The sequence below is a fragment of the Choloepus didactylus genome, chromosome 1 (genome assembly GCF_015220235.1).
Source record: "Choloepus didactylus isolate mChoDid1 chromosome 1, mChoDid1.pri, whole genome shotgun sequence".
NCBI lineage: Eukaryota > Metazoa > Chordata > Mammalia > Pilosa > Megalonychidae > Choloepus > Choloepus didactylus.
Window position 1 is genome coordinate 153,557,690 of NC_051307.1, and position 22,718 is coordinate 153,580,407.

General features: G+C 34.6%; 1 protein-coding gene and 1 pseudogene across 1 annotated transcript in view; both read left to right on the forward strand.

Moving 5' to 3' along the window:
* The window catches only part of XRN1 (5'-3' exoribonuclease 1), a 174,036-nt gene that overhangs the window by 73,567 nt on the left and 77,751 nt on the right, over positions 1 to 22,718 (forward strand). Inside the window, 2 exon segments of the mRNA XM_037843455.1 lie at positions 20,223 to 20,385; positions 21,525 to 21,638. Of these exon segments, the coding sequence (XP_037699383.1) occupies positions 20,223 to 20,385; positions 21,525 to 21,638 (277 nt within the window).
* On the forward strand, positions 15,611 to 17,161 carry LOC119539736 (annotated as a pseudogene).

A 22,718-nucleotide genomic window follows, 5' to 3' on the forward strand; every position in this document is an offset into this window, starting at 1 on the left:
ACATGAGGGAGAACAAATGAATGTCAATCTTGCAAGGTGTTAAAAATGGTGTGATATTGTGGAAAAAAATACAATCAATGCAAACTAGAGACTATAGTTAACAGAAACATTGTATTTTGCTTCCTTTAATGTAACAAAGGCTATATCCCAAAGCTAAATGCCTATAAAAGGGGGACATAAGGGAGGAGTATGGGATTCTTGACATTGGTGATGTTGTCTGACTCTTTTATTGTACTTCAGTTTAATTCTGTCTTTCCTTTTGTTGCTGTTTAGTTGTCTTTTTTTTTCCCCCGTTTTCTTTTTCTTTTTCCTTTGTCTCTCTTCCTTCCTTGAGTCTTCCTCCTTCTTTGTAGAAGAAATGGAGCTGTCTTTATAGTGGTGGTGAGTGCATAAATACATGATTATACAGGGAACCATTGATTGTTCACTTAGGTCGGACTGTATGGTGGGTTAACAAAACCATCTTTAAAAAAAAACAGGTTTGATGAAGAAACCTTGAGGGCACTACATTGAGTGAAATAAGTTAAACACATAAGAACAAATACTCTATGGTCTCACTGAAATGAACTAATTATAATATGTAAACTCATAAACATGAAATATAAGTTACCAGGATACAGAACAAGGCTAAAGAATGGGGAGCAGTTGCTTATTAGCAGAATGTTTAGGTTGAACTGAAGTGTTTGGAAATGGACAGAGGTGACAGTAGCACATTATTTTAAGAATAACTGAAAGTGCTGAATGATGTGTGAATGTGGTGGAAAGGGCAAGCTTAGAGTCTTGTATGTCACCAGAAGGAAAGTTGGATGTTAAAATATGAGAATGTATAAAACAGTGAATCTTGTGGTGGACAGTGTCCATGATTAACTATACAAATAATAGAAATCTCTTTCATGAACTGTAACGAATGACACTATAACCAGAAGTTAATTATAGAGGGGTATATAAAGAAAAAATATACCTATTGCAAACTATGTACTACAATTAGTAATATTTTAACATTCTTTCATCAATAGTTAACAAATGTAGTATATCAGGACTATGAGTCAATAATGGAGCAGGGGTGGTTATGGGTATGAGAGGATTTGAGTTTTCTTTTTGTCTTTATTTCTTTTCTGGAGTAATGAAAATGTCCTAAAAATTGGGAAAAAAAATTAATTGTGGTGATGGATGCACAGCTATATAATGGTACCATGGGCAATTGATTGTGCACTTTGGATCTTTGGATGATTGTATGGTATGTGAACAATCTCAATAAAATTGAATTTAAAAAAAAAAAAGACAGTGGTAGAGCATATTTTTGCCTCCTAACAGTGTAAATTAAGTACCCCTGTCAGAGCTTATAGCATTCTGATTTTTCCTTTTTAGCACAAAAAAAATCATATAATTATTAATTTTCTTTATGTAATTACTTTAGTGGTTCTTTCGTAGATAGTATGCTCCATGAGGGCAGGGAACACTGTGTTTTTCACCATTATAGTCTGATTCTTTGGCTAGTGCCTTGGCACTCAGTAAATATTTATTTGTTTGAATTAATAGAAATTGTTTTAGTTGATACTCTTTTGATTGGGGGAAACAATAAAAAAAAGAGTTCAGTTGTTTGTTCATATATTCAACAACTATTTATTTATTACCTTATAGATATTGTAGAAGGCATTGTAGATACCATAATGAATAAAAACACATAGTCCTTACTGTCATGAAGCTTACAGCAGGTGGATGGGAGATAAACATTAACATCTTGTATGATATTTTCTCAAACTGAAGCTATGATAATTTCTTTCAAGAAGTAATACTCTGAGACCATATAATTAAGAGGTTTGACCTGGAGGGAGGACTTTAGTTTAGTCAGGGAAAATTTCCCTGAAGAAGTGTTGATTAAATTAAGATTTGAATATGAGGGAGGAATTAGAAAAGAGAGATAAGGAAGCATGCTTCAGGATGAGGGAATAGTTAGATGTAAAGTCCCAATAGCGTATGGAAAAACAGTATGTGTAAGGACCTAATGATGGCTGGCGATGGAAAAATGAGGAAGCCTGATTGAGGAAGATGAGTCAACAAAGGAAAGAAGCAACCTGAGAGGGAAGAGAACATCATGTTACATCATGTAAATTTTTTTTTAAAAAAAGTACTTTGAGAATAAGGGAATAAGATGGTCAGAGATTATGAAGAAGTTAAGCAAGAGCTATTTTGATTATGCAATTTGGCTAAACGTTAGACCAGAGGAGAAAAGTAGGAGTTACAGAAATGGAGACAAGTAGGAATAAACACCTTCTTCAAAAAGTTTAGCTGTGAAGTGGGCAGAACATCATGACCCCTTATCCTATCTATTCTTTCCCATCTGGATGGACTTCATCTTCTATGATGGCAGTGAAAGACACAGAGAACAATCAAGAGAGCTGGCTGCTGGTGTTAATAGCCATGTACACTAGTTCACAAAAGAGAATGATTTCTAATGCCTATCAGTTTAGGATCTCTTATTTAGCTTCATTAACCAAGTAGGACAGACAAAGCTATGTGGATTCATGAGCACATGGGTTTATTTATTCTAGTCACAGGTGGGAAGAACGGTATGCATTCTCTCAGACTCTTTTCTTTACCACCATATTTCTCCTTTGTATTACATCACATTTTGTCTCCTCTTACCCTGTCTCCCAGGCTCTTCCGTAATCCCTCTTTCAGGGTGAAACTCATAAGATCAACATTGCTTTCTCCTGAAGTTTATTTTCGATTTTGCACATTGTAGTGTCAATAGCATGACAAGTTGGAGTGATGCTTCTGTAGATCATTACTTGCTCTAAAACCTCTGCAGCATGAATGTAGAACCTATTTCTTATTTCAGTTTTACCCCCATCTAGCTTACTAATCAAGACATGGTCTCCTAAATTTAGGACAAATTGTTTTTCTGTGAACACATCGCAAAATATTTCCACGAGCACCAAATTATCTTATTTAAGTTTTAGAAACCCTTTTGCTAAGCACATATGATGTACCTGATAAATTTCTCTAGTCCTGCGTAACAGATTTCCTTTTTGGTGAAAATTATCAAGAGGCAACTGATGAAGGATGTAGAATTGAGTGAGAGTTGTTTTTTGTTTGTTCAGAGAGATTTGATCATTCCTAAAAACAAGAGAAGAAAGAATTAACATTCAAGAAAGAGAAAACATATTAAATGTAAAGGCAGAATGGGATGGAGTCTTCAATAGGATGAAGGATAGATCCTCTTTTGTAACAGGAAGGGGTACAAATGTAGGTTGGTTTGTGTTTGGTATGGGGAAAGATAAGGAGCTTTGGTTTGATACTTTCTCTTTTCTTTGTAATGCAAATGAAGAGTTCAGCTATTGAGAATGGTAGGAGAGAAGGAGGTGGTATAAGTTCAAGTGGAGTGGAAGAGGTTTGAAAATAGTTCTTAGAGCAAATGGAAGAATATCAGTTCATCAGAAAAACGTGGTAGAATTATATGCAGTATTGAGAGCCCCTCTTTTTTTTTTAAAGCGGCAAAATATTTTTTAATGCAATTTTATTGATATATAATCACATAACGTATAATCATTCAAAGTGTGCAATCAGTTGTTCACAGTATCGTCATATAGTTGTGCTTTCATCACCACAATCAAACTTTGAACATTTTTCATTACGTCCAAAAATAAAATGAAAATTAAAATAAAAAAAGAATATCCAAAACATCCCATTTCCCTCCTCCCCCCATTGTTCATTTACTTTTTTTAAATACAATTTTATTGAAATATATACACACACCCTACAGTCTTCCACAGTGTACAGTTATTCACAGCACCATTATACATTTGTGTGTTCATCACCAGAATCAATTTTTGAACCTTTTCTTTACTCCAAATTAAAAATAAAAGCCAAAAGGAGCATCTCAATCTTTCCATCCCCTCCACCTCACCCTATTCTTCATCTAATTTTTGTCCCCATTTTTTCACTCATCTGTCCATATACTGGATAAAGGGAGTGCAAGCCACAAGGTTATCACAGTTACATAGTCACACTATGTAATATATATAGTTACACATTTGTCTTCAAGAATCAAGGTCACTGAGTTGCAGTTTGACAGCTTCAGGTATTTCGCTTTAGCCATTCCAACACATTAAAGACTAAAAGGTGATATCTGTATAGTGCATAGGAATACCCTCCAGAGTGTTGTCTTGACTCCATTTGAAATCTCTCAGCCACTGGAACCCTACTTTGCTTCATCTCTCTTCTCCCTTTTGGTCAAGAAGATCCTCTCAATCCCACAGTGCTGAGTGCAGCTCATCTCCAGGAGTCATTTCCTGTATTGCCAGGGGGATTCATACCCCTGGGAGTCACATCCCATGTAGGGTAGTGAGTTTACTTGCCAAGTGGGCTTAGAGAGAGAGGGAGTCCCATCTGAGCAACAAAGAGGCTCTCTGGGGGGAGCTCCTAGGCACTACTATAAGTAGGCTTAGCCGCTCCCTTGCAGCAATTAGCCTCACAAGGGAAAGCCCTCAGATCAAGGGCTCGGTCCACTAAATTGGCAGTCCTCAAAGTTTGCAGGAAAATCAGCAATAGTCCAGTGGGGAAATCAACACTTCCACTTTTCTCTCCAGCTCCTCGGGAGGCCTTGCAAACACACTTATACTCTCTGAAGGGCCCTTTTTGAAGTTGATGGTTATGAATTAATAATGGAACAGTCTGCCCTGTGTTTTGGCTTTCTCTGGTGAAGCTCAACTGATGAATCACAGGCCTAGAAAAGGCAGATAGTAGGGTTTAACTAGTGCTGGATTTTGCCAGATGGATTCAATGAAAAGACAAAGAAGTACTGAAATTTAGGATATTGGTAACAATGTCACTGAAATGATACTAGAATCTAAGTGGGATAGGGAGAGAAATGAAGAAAGGAGAGGGTTGGTTAGTAGTCTGTAAGAGAGTGGAAGATCAATGAACTGGAGATCCCAAATGAAATTGAATAAGGGCCATAAATGAAGTGATTGAACAAACAAATTAGAAGGAGAAAAGAATGTCATCAGACAGTAAGATGCTTCAACTAGTGATTTTAGAGGTGGAACAATTGTGAGTGATGTCAAGACCAGGTCATAGCGATGGAAATGGAAAGGAAAAGGTCATTGGCAATAAAGAAGTTGTGAAACTGAGTTACTGTGATCTTGGGTAAATCATACATGAAGACACTGAAGTCACTCAGGACAATGTTAGGCATAAGGGAAGAATGGAACAGTGTAAGGTAGTTTAGTAATAGATGTTTGGAGGTCATAATGGGTCATAGGAGAGCCCCAGCACCCTTTCCTAGCCCTGAGGTACATGGTATGAAAAAAAATAAATAGCATCCATTTCAGGGGCTGCACAGAGTAGTGGGACCTTCGATTGAGGAAGTAAAGACTGAGGATACAGGAAGTAAAAAGATTTAAGAATGGAAGAACAAAGGACTGGAAGAAGGAGACAGGGAAGTACTTTATGGGAAGTTATGGAGTAGATGAAGCAGTTAGAAGATAATTTGGGGGAGAGCTCCAAAACCTTACCTCAGCCAAGCAAGAGATGGATCAAAATAAAAATATATGGTTATCAGAGGATTCATGATAAACACTGGAACTATTTAATATAGAATTAATGTTCAATTATAAGCTCTTTTTGAACATGGGGAAAGTTAAAAATTGTTTTGTTTATAAATTTAAAAAATCAGAGAAGTATGAAGTTTTTTTAAGTTTAAAATCAGAAGAATTAATAAAAATCATAAAGCGAGATTTCTAATTTGCAAATGACTGGCAAGAAAAATAAACTAAAGACAAAAGCCAGAAGATAGGAAAGCAAAATAAAAAGCAGTTTAGGAAGCTTAAGATAAAATGACAAAGGCATGACCAAACTAACAATTGTGACAATAAATCTAGGGGCCATGAATATGACTCCTGGGGATGAATCTGGACCCAACATCGTGGGATTGAGAATATCTTCTTGACCAAAAGGGGGGTGCAAAATGAAACAAGTTTCATTGGCTGAGAGATTTCGGATGGAGTCGAGAGGTCACTCTGGTGGACATTCTTATGCACCGCATAGATAACACCTTTTAGGTTTTAATGTATTGGAATAGCTAGAAGTAAATACCTGAAACTATCAAACTCCAACCCGGTAGTCTGGACTCTTGAAGTTGATTGTACAACAATGTAGCTTACAAGGGGTGACAGTGTGATTGTGAAAACCTTGTGGATCGCATCTAGAGTATGGATGGATGACTAAAAAAATGGGGACAAAAACCAAAAGAAAAATAGGGTGGGATGGGGGAGATAATTTGGGCATTCTTTTTTATTTCTATTTTTTATTCTTATTCTGATTCCTTCTGATGTAAGGAAAATGTTGAAAAATAGATTGGGGTGATGAATGCATAACTATATGATGGTACTATGAAAAGCTGATTGTATACCATGGATGACTGTATGGTTTGTGAATATATTTCAGTAAAACTGAATTTAATTAAAAAAAAAATCTAGTGGCCATAACTCTTTAATTATAAGACAAAAGCACTTAGATTTTATCACCAGCATTGTTATCCAACTGTAGACTATTAGAAGTATACCTAAACCATACTTACTTAGAAAGGTATCAGTAATCCCTCACCATCTATGTTTTTCAGAAAGTGCAGTTTTATATTTATATTCCAACAGTTTTAAAATACATGCTTGATTCAGTTCTGTCTTCTTAAAGAATACAGTATCAAAACACACCTTGGAAATACAGATAAAAAGACAGCAGGGATTGCCATGTTAAAAATCAAACAGTGACTTGAAGGTCAAAAGATTAAATAGGGGAAAAGGTAATTTGTTAAGAAAATTTTATTTCGTAATGAAAATATGACGAATATAAACCTTTATACACCAAATAAAAGAATTTACACATACTCATATTTGTAGATTCTAAAAGTGCATTTTTTTCACTTTGTATCATCTCCAAAGTTAGAATATATTTCACACTGTCATGGTTTAATTGGTGACCTCTTTTTTCTTGCTTAGTGATTCATGGAATAATATGTCTTAGAACACTGGGGTTTTAGAAACTGCAGGAAAAACTGAAGCAAAATAACTAAAAACATCATGTTTGAAGACTGACTTTTTAGTCCCTGACAGATTTAGTAATAAAAGAGCAAATATGCAAAACTAAAATCTAAATAATGTAATTAATTGATTTAAAACTTATAGATGAGATACTACACTCTACACAGAAAATAAACCCTTTCATATGGACTACCAAGAAAATGCAAGGAATTTTTAAACTACAGAAAGAATACCTACTACAACACTGACCACAGAACAATAGAAATATAAAGTAAAAGCAAAAGTAAATAAAGAAAAATCTCCCAACCACTTGGGAATTTAAAAGTATTATTTTAAATAACTTTTTGTTATCATTGTCTTAATGTAAACTTTTTATTAAAGTATAATGTGCAGAGAGAAAAATATGTACAAATCATAAGTGTATTGCATGATACATTTTTATGAAGTGAACACATGTAACCAGAAACCAAGTCAAGAAACAGAACCAAGAGAAATATTGCCATAAACCTAGAAAGCCCCTTGCACCCTCTTTTAGCCATTACCACCCTTCCCCCCGTCCAAGGACAAGAACTATCCTAACATACTACCCTATGGATTGGTTTTTCCTATTTTTGAACTTTATATAAATTTATTTATTCAGAATGTATTCTTTTACAGTCTGCCTTCTTGTGTTCAGTGTTGTGAATCTGAGATTCATCCATGTTATTGCATGTTTCATTCATTCTCATTCATTCATTTTCACTACTAGTAGTATTCCATAGTATTCTAGCACAATTTATCCATTCTACTATGCACAGACATTTGAGGTTTTTCTCATTTGGAGCTATTATGAACAATGCTGCTATGAACATCTTTCAGTGAGCACGTATATATGCATTTCTGAAAGTTGCATTAATGCTTCATGGGGTATGCCTAAACTCAGCTTTAGTAGATACTGCCAGAAAATTTTGCAAAGTCATTATATCAGTTTACACTCCACCAGCAATTTTTAAGAATTTCAGTTGATCTCCATCCTCACCAGTATTTATTACTGTTGTCTCTTCCATTTTAGCCATTCAGGAATACTGGTATCTCATTTTGGTTTCATTTGCATTTCCCCAGTGATCAGTGAAGTTGAATGTTCTATCATTTGTTTATTGGCTATTTGCATATGTTTTTTGTGAAATGCCTTTACAAGTCTTTTGTCCTTTTTTTTTTTTTTGCCTGATTATTGCAAAATGATAAAGCTTTTTCTTATTGATTTAAAGCCTCATTTACAATTTTAGGGAAAGCATTAAGTAATTCACCACTAAATATAATTATTACTGTAGTATTTTGTCTGTATACTTTGTCAGAATAAGGAAATTCCTTTCTATTCGTATTCCTAGTTGGCAAAGAGTTTTTTAAATCATTAATTGGTACTGATTGTATCCATTTTTTTTCTTCGTATGTCAAAATAATATATGGTTTTTCTGTTTTTTGTTTTTGTTACTCTGGTGGATAACATTGATTCAATTTCCAAAATTAACTGATCCTGAATTCCTGGAACAAATCCCACTTGATCGTGATGTTTTATACCCTTTTTATATATACCTGGGTTTGATTTGTTCAATTTGGTTTAGGATATTTGTATCTACTTTCATGAAAGAGATTGGCCAGTAATTTCCCTTTCTTGTAATATCCTTGTCAGGAATTGATATCAAGATTACTGGCTAAATAACTTTTGAGTGAAAGTGGTAGACAAAATCACAATGAATTTTTTAGAAAATGATGTCTGAAATTCTACATATCAAAAAAATTCATTGTGAAACTTATGTTTCTCAATGTGTCTTATTTCAAATCAACCCCCCCAACAAGAACATCATCATTAAAAAATATAAGCTGCTATGAAAAAATATATGTGTGTATATATAGATACATACAAAAATTTAAAATATGATAGTTATACTGAGTTCAGTAGGTAGTCTGAATAATAGTTTGGCACAGACTAGAAGATCCATCTGAGAGAAACCTCAGCAAATAAGACAAAAGTACAGAGAGAACAAAAGAGTATATTCAGAATTTCTTATACCCATCTGATAGGTCTCTAGCAAGAGAAAATGGAAAGGAGATAAGAAAATAACCCTGAGGTGAAGAATCATTCTATCTTTAGATCAGGAGTCAGCAAACTTTTTCTGTAAAGTCTAGTTATAATTATTTTATTCTTTGCAGGCTTTATGGTCACAACTACTCTACTCTGCCGTTATTGCACAAAGACAGCTGTAGACATTAAGTAAATGAATGGCTGTGTTCCAGCAACAACAGGAGTCAGTCTGAATTTGGCCCATGGCCATTGATTGCTAATCCCTGCTTTAGATAGACAAGTTCCACTGAATGCCAAGCAGAAGTAAAGAAAAAAAGGCAAACATCAAATCTTTGTTTCTGAACTCTAGATCAAGAGATGATGTAGGGACTTGTCAGAGAAAAACAGATTATCTGCAAAGAAATGAGAACCAAATTGATAGCAGTTTTTCATTTTCAGCTTTGTAACAGAATAAAATGGATCATTGTCTTGAAAAGTTTGGAGAAAATTATTTTGAAGCTATAATTACATACTTCTCAAAAGTACCATTCAAGTGTGAAGACAAAATTTAGACTAATTCGGACACATAAGAACTGAGAAAGGTTACTGTATATTCAGTCTTTCTAAAATAATTATTTAGATATATTCTATTTGAATTGTTATAGTTATTTGAATATTTTCAATAAAAATCATGAAAGAAGAAATCATGTGATATAAGAAGAGTGGTTTTTAAAAAATGAGCAAAGCATATGATTTAAGTCTAAATTACTACAGATATTATGGCTATCAAGCTAGCAATATATTAAGAATAATAAAGGGTGACCAAATAGGATTTATTCTATATATAAAGGGATGGTTTAATATTAGGACAGCTAATCCACTACATTAACTGAATAAGAAGAAAAATTATATACTACTAATAATCATAATCATAATGATAGTGATCATAATAATAGCAAAGGCTTTTATTGAGATAGTGAAAAATTCAGTACCCAGAATTTTTTGTTTGTTTTTTAACACCAAATTTTGATTAATAGCAACAACATAAAAAGTCTCTAGGGAGCTAGGAATAGCAGGAAATTTCTCCATCTTGGTAAGGGTTATTGTTTTTTAACCAGAATCTTAGCAAAACCATGATCATTGCAGATGACTAAACATTAGTAGCAGTTAAATTAATGTTACAAACAAGGGAAAAATACTTGCTGTCATTGATATCTTTTAGCGTTGCTCTCGATACCCTAGTCAATATAACAACACAAGGAAAAATTGTAAATTTATTAATATTTGAGCATAAGAGACAAAGCTGTCATCATTTGCAAATGCTTGTCTACCTAGAGAAATTCAAAAACCAACTGAAAAACTTACAACTAATAAAAGAATTTAGTACAGTGACTAGGTATAAATCTGCCTACAAAAAGTTATAGCTTTTTTAATAACAAGAATAACCATTTAAAAGTTTAATTTTTAAAATAAGATTTAATTTACAGTCACAACAGAGCTATAAAATGGTGAAGAATAAACCTAAAAAGAAGAGAAAAGCAATAAAACTCCACTGAAGGACAAACAAAATAAGCTCTGAATCTGGTCTTCATTTATGAGAAATTTCAAAATAGTAATACAGTTTTCTTCAGATTAATTAGTAAGTTCATAGCAATCCTAATCAAAATGCCATCAGCTTTCTTTGCAGAAATGGAAAAGCCAATCATCAAACCAATGCAAGGGGTTAATAATAGGGTGGTATATGGGAACCCCGAATAGATATAGGTAGGTAGGTAGGTAGGTAGGTAGGTGGGTAGGTAGGTAGGTAGGTAGGTAGGAGGTAGATAAAACGTGAATGCAAAGATGGTGTGAAACAATAGTTAAAGATGAAAAGGAAGATTTCACAGATAACAAGATAAGAACCAAAGCACTACCTCTACAGATCTAATTAAAAAGATTAGAAACAGCAAATATCCCAGGTTGAAAATTGAACTAATAGCAAAACAAAAAAAGATATGACATTATTACAAAGAATGCACAAGGGAAGTAGAGAAGTTTAAAGCACTTTAAAAGATAATGATTTATGATAGGTTGCTTGCTCCCAGATTCCTGCTCTTTCCACTAAACTAAGCATTAAAATTAATAGAAATGTTTAATACTTTTTTAAAAGGTGACAATAATAATCCATATGGAGGAAGTATCTGATGGTCCAACCCTTAGATAACTGTATCCCTGAAGTAAAGATCCCAGCATACAGTACAGAGAAAGTGTTCTAAGATACAATTTTTCTAAAAAATTCTTGATATGAAGGAAGAATTAAGTTTACAAGCTGAGACTATCCCAGGTACTACAAAAAAAGTGCTTTCTTTTTGTTTATATTTGCAGCTTTGTTGTAGCTATACCTTGTGTATAAAACAGAATTGGTTTTTAATTTTGATGTAGTAATTATAGGCAGTTTTAGGCCATTTATAATTATAGATAAACTACAATTATGTTTGTTCTTAGTTCTGTTCTGTATTTTATCTTATATTTTCAGTTTGTGTCTTTTTCAAAAACTCATCTATATGTTCTGTGTTTTCATTATACTGTTTGGGGAAGGTTTATATTTTTATTCTAGTGATTATTTTTATAAAAATAACATTATATGAAAACTTTATCCTGTATTTCTGTGGATGACATCTAGAATTACTGAATCTATTTCTTCTTCCCATATCTCCATTTACTCCAATTTTAATAGAATATTTATGCCTTTAATATCCATATACCTTTATTACTCGAGTTCAGCCTTCAATGTTATTTTTTGACCCCATATCTTTATTACTTGATGTCAGTTTTAAATATTTTCTTTTATACTTAGCATCTACTTTCTTTTCCACTTTCCCACACAAGTTTTGTACTTTTTTAACATTTCTTCATCGTCAGGTTTATACCATAAACATTCTCTTCTTAACCATAATCATCACAGTCTTTTAATTAAATAGATTGAGTACTCACCAGTTCTTTTACTATATTTTCTCCCCTTATTTCTTATTTCACTGAAATTTGTCCTCTAATAATTTATTCTGGAAAGACTTATGAAACTTACTTCTATGCTTACATGTGAAAAAATGTTTTCTAATTACCTTTATACATGAGTCTATGGTTAAATTGTCTTTCCTTAGTCCTAGAATATTCTAGATTGAATGTTTCTATGATGAAATCCAAGACCAGTGTAATTTTTTACTCTAAAAGCTGATGTTATTTTCTTTTGCTTATGTATTCAGATGATATTTACTTGGTCTTTTAAACCAGTAACTTTATTAGGATATATCTTGGGGTCATTCTGAATTAGTTTTTCCTGAAACAGTGTGCCTCTTCATTCTGTAGATTAAAATCTTCTTTTATTTCTAAAAACTCTTCTACAACCATTTCTTTCAGTGTTTTTTATGTTTCATTATATTTTTTCTTCTTATAGGGGATATCATTTATGAGTAAGTCGGATATCTTTTGTATGTCTTCCATGTTTGTTATTTTCTTCCCACTCCTTTTTAACTCTTTATTTACTTTTATTTAATTTCGCTCATTCCTTTTCTTATATCCCTTGTGGTTTTTCCACCAGTGTCTACTTTCATTTGTGCTTAATTACTCCAATTTGGCCTTTATTTCTGTAATGATTTTGGTTTTTGACCACCTGCTTTCTGAACTCTGCCAACTCACATTTCATCTCCAGCTCACATGTATTTCACATAGCTCTCCTGAGTTCTTGTATCTCTGCTTTGTGCCCTTGTTTTATAGAAGTGATTGTTTCACTAAATTTTTTTTTTTAACTCATGGCAAAATTAAAAAAAAAATCATGGCAAAATATTTCGTCACAGTTTTCATCTGCTCCATGGCAACATTTTTCTGGTGAGTGTTTGTTGTCTAACACTTCTTTATCTTGTTCCTTTTCCCCTTCTTCTTACGATATCTTGATATCGATCCTGTGCTGCTTTCTTTATGATTATTACTCATCTTTGAATGAGATAGCATATTTGGGGTGAAGTGAAAGGGACCAAGACTGTATTTGCATCCAGATATTCTCCTTTTAATCCAAGTTTCTGTGTTGATGAGTGGCGTCTTTTAGACTTTGCTTCTTCTCATCCAGCCAAGATCAGCATTACTAAGATGCTCATGATGCAGGGTCTTTCTCTTCCTTACTAACCATCTGCTTCCTAGAAATGTGGCTTTACTATATATCTTTTTCAGCTACACCTTCCCAGCTTTTCAGGAAATGGTACCAAACAGCATAAAGGTTTCATTCCAGTCTATTTTCACCTCTCTGGTTGTAACAAATATGGGAGTTTTGTTTTCAAGCCTCAAAGTATTCTCTGCTGGCTTTTCTCTGAGATCTGCAACTGCGAGCATGTCCTTGATGAATCTCCTGATAAACTGTTTGGCCTTTGTTGTGAACAGTAATTCTTCCTTTTTTTTTTTTATTTCACTTTAATATTGCTTCTAGAGAGAGGAACATGTTAGGCACATACTAGAATCTTCTTTGTCTTTCCTTGGACAATAATCTTCTAAATTTATGACATAAACTTGTATTCCTTATTTTATTTGATATCTTCAAAATAGAAAATACACATTTTTTGTACATTTGTGTACTGTGATATTTGTAAACTTGATTATGTTCTTGGCCATACACACACACAACCCTCCCTCAACAAAGGAGAAAAATCTTAATAGAGAAGTTTAAATTACTTGGAAAATTAAGAAATATACTCTCAGATAACCATTGTATCAAAGAGGAAATTTAAAGAGAAATTATAAACTATCTAGAACACCATAAAAATCAGAATATGGTTTGCAGGGAAAACAATCAGGAAATTTTACAGACTTAAATGCCTCGCTGTTTTTTTTTTTAATTCAATTTTGTTGAGATATATTCACATACCATACAGTCATCCATGGTATACAATTAATTGTTCACAGTACCATTATATCATTGTGCATTCATCAGCGCCATCAATGTTTGAACATTTTCATTACGACACACACAAAAAATTCAGAATAAAAGTTAAAGTAAGAAAGAACACCCAAAACATCCCATACCCCCCATCTCTCCTATTCATTTACTTTTTGTCCTCATTTTTCTGTTCATCTGCCTATATACTGTAGAAAGGCAGTGGAAGCCACAAAATTTTCACACTCACAAGGTCACACTGTGTAAGCTATGTAATTATACAATCATCTTCAAGAATAAAGGCTTGGGTTGTAGTTCAACAGTTTCAGGTATTTCCTTCTAGCCATTACAATACACTAAAGACTAAAATGGGATATCTACATAATGCAAAAAAATAACCTCCAGAATGACCTCTTGACTCTATTTGAGATCACTCAGCCACTAAAACTTTATTTTGTTTCCTTTCTCTTCCCCTTTTTGGTCCAAGAAGACTTTCTCAATCCAATGATGCCAGGGCCAAGCTCATCCCCACAAGTCATGTCTCACGTTGCGAGGGGATTTATACACCTTGGAGTCATGTCCCACATAGCGGATAGGGCAGTGAGTTTACCTGCAGAGTTGGCTTAGAGAGAGAGGCCATGTCTGAGCCACAGAGGAAGTTCTTTGGGGGTGTCTCTTAGGCACAATTTTAAGTAGGCTTAGCTTCTCCTTTGCAGTAAGATAGAGGTCTCGGCCTTCTAAATTGGTAGAACAACAAAATATTGTCCTAAATGGTAAGACACTAATATAATTTCAATTAAAATTAGAATTCTACACTTAATCACTATACTTTTTTCCTTAAAATACTTGTGTTTTTGAGAAAAGAAATTCATATTTCTAATATTTTGTGATTGATGTCAATTTCATAAAATGGTAAAGTTCCAAAAATGGAAATTAAGGAAATGTTTATTTCTGTATTGAATTATTTATGTGTAGCTTTTTGAAAATTATGAAACCTAATAAATATGTTATTAAAACTATCTTTTCTGATTTCTGTGTATTGGTAAATGATTATTCTTTCATAATCCCAACAGGTGTTTAGATTCTCCTATTTATGAATAGCCACTGTTTATTTTTACTTTTTTCTGTAAAAGCAGAAAAGTATATCTAAGGTACTTTACAATATTATTAGAAAATATGCTGTATTCTGCAATGTTTTTTTAAGTCTTGTGCTTGGATATTAGAAGATACTATGTATTTGTTTCATTAATTTAAGTGCATGTTTACACATTAACTCAGGAAACATTTATAGAATAGCAACTACATGACAAGAATGGTCCCATGGAGATAAGATGACTGATAAGGCATAGTTCCTGCCTTTAAGAAGCTCATACATCATTGTTTGAAGGTCCATTAAAATAGATATTTATAGAATGATTACTATACTAAATATGTACTTACCCGCCCTACTCCCTGGGTGTGGTGAGGTGTCTGGCTCTTTGCAGCAGCAACTGCGAAGGGAAAAGGAAAGAGAGGGCTGGGTAGAATAGAGGAGTGAGGAAAAAGGGAAGGGGCTAGGGATAGGGACCAGAGAAGGCATCCGGGGAATCTCACGAAGGTTGGAGTTTTGGCGAGAATTTGTGGAAAATGGCACCTGTTGTGACAGGGAACTTGGTGAGTGGCCTCCACCTAAACAACTCTCTAGGAAAGCTATGCAGAATTATTTAAAAGAGCAAGGGGATTGAACAGTACTTACTCTTCAGGCAAAAGTTGCACAGAAGTCATATGGAAACGAAAAAAAAAGTTTTTTTTGCCCTCCTCCTTGTGTGTATCTTATGGGCAGTGAATGGAAGGAAAAAAAGGACAAATGGAATGTGATGGTTGTTCTGAACAAGAATCTCAACCATGTGTAATTATTGGAATAGGAAATAGTGACCAAGAAATGCAGCAACTGAACTGAGAAGGAAAGAACTATTCCATAGCCAACACATTGTACATATCTGATTCAGACAAGAGAAAGCCCTGCATGATGTCTGTAAAGATGTTCTTTGGTAACAGTGATGACATTGCTGTGTTCCTCAGCAAGCGGATAAAAATCATCTCCAAACCTTCCAAAAATAAGCAGTCTTTGAAAAACACTGATTTGTGCATTGCATCAGGAACAAAGGTGTCTCTGTTTAATCGACTTAGATCCCAGACAGTACCAGATACTTGCACGTAGAAGGAGGCAATTTCCATGCCAGTTCACAGCAGTGGGGAGCATTTTACATCCATCTCTTGGATGATGATGAATCAGAAGAAGAATTCGCAGTACATGATGGCTACATCCATTAGGTGCAGTCAATCTTGTGTGTTCAGTCTGGCATGGCACTCCCAAGATTGATAATTAGGAAAGTTGATAAGCAGCCCGCATTACTGGATGCAAATGATCCTGTGTCACAACTCCATAGATGTGGATTTTACCTTAAGGATGCAGAAAGGATGTATTTGTGCCTTTCTCAAGAAAGAAGAACACAGTTTCAGGCCACTCCATGCCCAGAAGAACAAAATAAAGAGATGATAAATGGTGGCGATTCCTGGATAATCGTTGGTACAGATAAGGCAGAGTATACATTTATGATGGAATGGATCCTGCCCTTGCCCCCATCACATCTGTGCCTGTCATAGAAAGTTTTCATTTGAGTGGAGGTGGGGACGGAGCAATGCTTGAACTTACAGGGCAGAATTTCACTCCAAATTTACGAGTGTGGTTTGGGGATATAGACGTTAAACTATGTACAGATGTGGAGACAGTATGCTATGTGTTGTCCCAGACATTTCTGCCTTCTGAGAGGTTGGAGATGGGTCCAGCAGCCTGTCCAAGTTCCAGTAACTTTGGTCCATAATGATGGAATCATTTATTCCACCAGTCTTACCTTTATCTACACACCAGAACCAGAGCCACAGCCACACTGCAGTGCAGCCGGAGTATTCCTTTGAGCCAATTCAAGGCAAGTCTCCCCTAATGAATCAAACACAGTGAGGGAAATTACACGAATGTTAACACAAATTCAACCAGTGTCACATCACCTACAGCAACAGTGGTGTCCTAACTACCATCTTTTTGCTAGGACTCAAACTGACTTGAGTGCTGTAAAAAGTTGACAAGAAAAGATAAAAAAAAAAAGGAAAGGAAAAATATGAACAATCTTTTGTGGTTTCTTGGTGTGCCAGTTTGAAGGTATTATGTCCCCCAGAAAAAGCCATATTCTTTGATGCAATCTTGTGGGGCAGACAGAATAGTGGGGATTAAGTTGGAACGTTTGAATTAGGTTGTTTGCATGGAGATGTGCCCCACCCAGCTGTGGGAGGTGACTCTGGTGGGATACTCCCATGGAGGTGTGACCCCACCCATTCAGGGTGGGCCTTGATCAGTGGAGCCATATAAAACATGCTGACTCAAAGAGACTGAACGGAGTGCAGCTGCGAGTAACGTTTTGAAGAGGAGCAAGCTTGCTAGAGAGGAACGTCCTGGGAGAAAGCCATTTTGAAACCAGAACTTTGGAGCAGATGACAGCCACGTGCCTTCCCAGCTAACAGAGGTTTTCTGGACACCATTGGCCATCCTCCAGTGAAGGTACCCGATTACTGATGTGTTACCTTGGACACTTTATGGCCTTAAGACTGTAACTGTGTAGCCAAATAAACCCCCGTTTTATAAAAGCCTATCCATCTCTGGTGTTTTGCATTCTGCAGCATTAGCAAACTAGAACACTTGGGAAGACTTTTCGTACCAGGTGAATACTATTCAAAAAACTCACAGGTGCTGATTTGATATGCAAGAAGCCACAGTTAAAAAAAAAAAAAGAAAGAAAGAAAGGAAAAGAAAAACATCAAAATGTAAAAACTCTGTTGGACCAGTTAGACATCACAAATGGCCACAGTATGCCGTGCCCTTACCAAAAGTAGTTCCCAAATATATAAGTCCCTACCTGAGATTCTATAAAAGATTCACTTGCTAGGTTTTCTCTTGCAGAAACTTAAATCCACTGGAGTCTTCCTATACCAAACAAGTCCTAAAACCCAGAGACAACAGCCTCCTTTAAGATCAACAATCAGATGTAGCCACCTTCCCCTTACTGCCGACACCCCCTTTCAATATGGACAGGTTAGGGTGCTCACTGCCTAGAGCCCCTGAAGATGTGGAAAGAGATTGAGAGGAAGGGGTGGCAAAAAACAAGATTTAACAAAGATCTATGTATACTGGAACTTTATATAATTTTATATATATATATATATATATATATATATTTTTTTTTGGATGCTGGGGTGTTGGAATGGCTGGAGGGGGGTAGATGACATAGTGGAACTGTGGCCTATGGCATCGTTTGGAATTTGCTCTGTGGCTGCTTGTTGAATGGTGCTTTGAAAGTCTACGCCTTCTGTTGCATAATGGAGAAGGGACTGAGAGTGTGGAATTGTAATCCATAGCAGTTTTTGAGGCTACCTGTATAACTGCTTGTTGAGCTGTACTTTGAGAGTTGACACCTTTATGTATGTATATTTTACAGTAATGGATGTGGCTGAAGTTGTGGAACTGTGACCCATGACAGTCTTTGAGATTTGCTCTCTAACTACTTGTGAAATCGTACTTGGAGAGTTGTCAGTGTTAGGTATATATGTTAAAGTTCACAATAAAAAAAAATTGAAAAAAAATTGAAAAAAAAACCTTGGAAATTGATTTCTCAGCTTTTTTTTTTTCTTTAATCTGTTTGGTTTTGTTTTAATGGTCAAGAAATGTGGCTGGAATAAAAGTTAAGCATACTAGAAGACACAAACTTAACATAGTTTTATGGACCAAGGAACTTATATAAGCTTTAGTAAAAGAGACATTTCACCATACCTTTTTTATATTACAGTTTATAATACATCTTTTGTTACCAAATAGGTTGTTTCTACCCCCAGTCCCCCTCTACCCCAAGCAAACTTTGAGCTTTTGCTCTAAAGTGCATTCAGGTTCCAAGCCTGACCAGCTTGTTTAGTCAAATTACCAGGTCTTCCAGGGTTATTTTGATCTAAGGCTGGAACCATTTTTTTGTTGTTATTTGTGTGTGTGTGTGTGTGTGTTTTTAAAGGTGAAGTCTTAGAACTTTTTATAATTTGAAGTTGTTTTTTGATTTCATTTGTTTTTTGAATTCAAATCCTGTAAGGGCCTACATATATTTTTTTTAAGATTATATGAAGTCTGTGCAAAAGCTTTGAAGAAAATGCCTCTACCTTGCCTGCAATCCATGCACTGTACATTAACTTAGTCTCTATTCTAGTCTGTTATTTCTGTTTTTGTTTTTTAAAAAAAAATGTATTTATAGTGGTAATTCAAAAGGTTCTAACATTTACATGAGATTAAATGAGGCCATTTAGCCATGAATGAATTAATGGCACAGAACGTGTTGATGTTTGAAAGGTTCTCTCCACTTTCCCCATATATAAATGCATCTATGTATTTCAGGATTTGTTCAGGTTTCTTCCGTCACCTAATCTTGTAAATAACTTGTATTATGTGTAAACTAAACATTTTACGTTGAACTTGGAAAAATAAAATGTACTCGCCCCACTCACCACTCCCTGGGAAAAGGGATAAAAAATGTTTCTGCTGCAACATTGTGAAAATAATTAATAGCACTGAATTATGTATTTGAATGTTGTTAAATGGGGAAATTTTAGGTTGTGTATATATGTTACTAGAATAAATTTAAAAAAAAATCCTTGGAACTGCACAACATGAAGAGTGAACCCTAAATTAAGCCATGGACTATAGTTAATAGAACTGTTATAAAAATGTGTTTTCATCAGTTGTAACAAATGTACCAGACCAGTGAAAGGTGTTAATAATAGGATGGCATATGTGAATCCTGTATTTTGTTCTGGATTGTTCTGTAAACTCACAACTTCTCTAACTTTAAAAAAAAAAAAAAAAAAGGATGTTTCTGCTGCTGCCTCCTTGCCTCTACCACAGAATAGATATGATACAGATACTTCTTATAGATTTATGAGTTCTCATTTAATCATACAGACTTTGAGAGGTATCCACAGAGTAAAACAATAATGCAAAATGTCTTAAATTGGGTACCCAGAACTACTAGCATATTTATTTAAAGTTTTTTTAAGTGTTTGATTATGAATTGGTTAGAAACTAGTTTGGATAATGACTAAGTTCTATTCCTAGAATATATACCACACTCATACATATATATATTTCTTCTTTATTCTTTTCTTTTAGCTACCTGAGAAGAAAAGGAATAATAATAAATGAAACATCTGCAGTTGTGTATGCTCAGTTACTCACAGGTCGTAAATATCAAATAAATCAAAATGGTGAGGTTCGTCTAGAGAAACAATGGTCAAAACAAGTTCTTCCTTTTGTTTATCAAACTATTGTCAAGGTAAGTTTTCATCAGGTGTCCATTCTATCTTTTTTTGGTAACATATATAAACATAAATTTTCCATTTTAACTATTTTTAACCAATTCTGTGGCATTAATTACTTTTATAATATTGTGCTGTCATTACCACCTAAAATTTTTTAACACTTCATCAGAAACTGTACCTAATAAGCAATAACTTGCAATTTCCCTTTACCCTAACCCTTGGTAATTTATAGTCTATCTTCTGTCTCTGTGAATTTGCTTATTCTACACATTTCATAAGTAGAATCATTTAATATTTGTCCTTTTGTGTCTGGCCTGTTTCACTTAGCATTATGTTTTCAATTCGTCCATGTTGTAGCATATATCAGAACTTCGTTCCTTTTTTTCGCTGAATAGTAGTCCATTGTCAGTTCCATCTTGATGTACACTGTTGCACATCATATAAAGAAAAGACTACATCTTATTATGTTTACTTATAAACAGAAGATTTATTCAGTGATGTATAATAGAGATTATTATTTAATATAATTTGCAAATTATTATAGTCTTTATAAGGAGTAGTACATGCTCAGACACACACTATTTTTAGGCCTGGGGAAACTGTCTCTTTTCTGTAAAGACTTGTCTCAAAAAAAAAATTCCAGCATTAACTTACACTGTTGTATTTTTTCATTTTTATCCTCCAAAAAATGTGTGCCTTGAATAAATAAACAAACATAAATAATATTGCTTTTGTATTTGAATCTTAGATATGGTAAAGGGACAAAGTTTTGTTGAAGCATGCAGTGATCCTGTACTTTTGAGGGGTGGTATAGTGTAATGATTAAGAGCACAGACTGCCCAAGTTAGTTTCTTTGCTCTGTGACCTTGGGCAAGATCACCCCTTTCTTTGCCTTAATTTCCTCATCTGTAAAATGGAGTTAATAAAAGTTTCTACCACAGAGGGTTGTCTTGCAAATTATCTGAGCTAATAAATGTGTGAAAGACCTAGAACAGTGCCTGGCAGTCAGTGCATTCTAGCTGCTATTATTGTTATGTTGAATATCTTTGACATTCACAGAGACTGTGGCAACAATCCTACAGGAAAAAAGTTAATGTGCATTCTATAGATATTTTAACTATAGTGATTTATTCTTATATTTCATTTTGCATAGGGCATACAAGCTTTCGACTCCCGTTTCTTCAGTATCAAAACTTTGGATGACTTGTTTCCTCCTAGAAGTATGGTCTTTATGCTGGGAACCCCCTATTACGGCTGCACTGGAGAAGTTAGTTCCAGTTATTGTTACTAATCAAATTCCTCTCTGGTTTCAAGTTAATAAAATTATTTAACTTCTTTTCACTTAAGTGCAAACTAAAATATAATACTGAAAGCAGAAAAAAAAGAAAGAATTCATTGTGTAACTTAAGAACATATTTGACTATATACCTTCAAATCTTGAGCAGTTTGGGTGGGGGTTGGCAAATAAAGAACTCAAATCCCAGTCTCTCGTTTAGTGTTTATCATGGAGGTATGGATGAAACTATTTTAGCTGTATTGTAGGATAGAGCAAATTAGTAAATAATGTTGATTTTTTAGGGAACCCAAGTTATTACATGGAAAAAAGTATATGCAAATATGGAATGGGAGAAAACGAGAAAGAACCTGTAGAAATGGATTAGAATTAGAGGTGTTGGTGTGAATTCACAATTTCTAAAATATGTAAATCTGTGTAAATGCAGTATATATAGGCACATGTATATGTGTGTATGTATGTATATTTGTACATTGATATGTATATGTGTCTTTATGTGCATATATTTTCTAGCTCTGTTTGTGCAAAAAGGCTAAGAAGCAAAGACACCCCAGTAGCAATGAACACATGTAATAGATAAATCTTGTCTAATATCATTCCCCGCTAAAAAGAACCAGGGCGCCACAGAGAAATGGGTGACTCTAGGCCTGAGGCAGCATAGGTACAAGAAGAGCCTGAAACATCTTTTTATGCCAGAAAGTAAAGAATGCTCAAAAGAATGATAGGGGGATGCATGTTACATGAACACAGGAACCTTATTGAAGGGGCATCCACTGACCAAATTGAGACAGTTTGTGAACACCGAAATGGTGAAGTACAGTAACGAATTATAAACCATTGCCCGGGGTGGGGGGGTAGGGGGGTAGTAATTCAAGACTGCGTAGTGCAAATAAATAAATAGGGGAAGGAAGGGCTCTTGCTTACAGTAGCATGTTAAGGATAAATGTGGACAGGGTGCTGGAGTTGAAAAGCCCTCTTTTTGCAACCATTATGGTAAAGACTGAATCAGGCAAGATTCATTAATAGAAGCTAAATCTAGGGGGATTTTTTGAT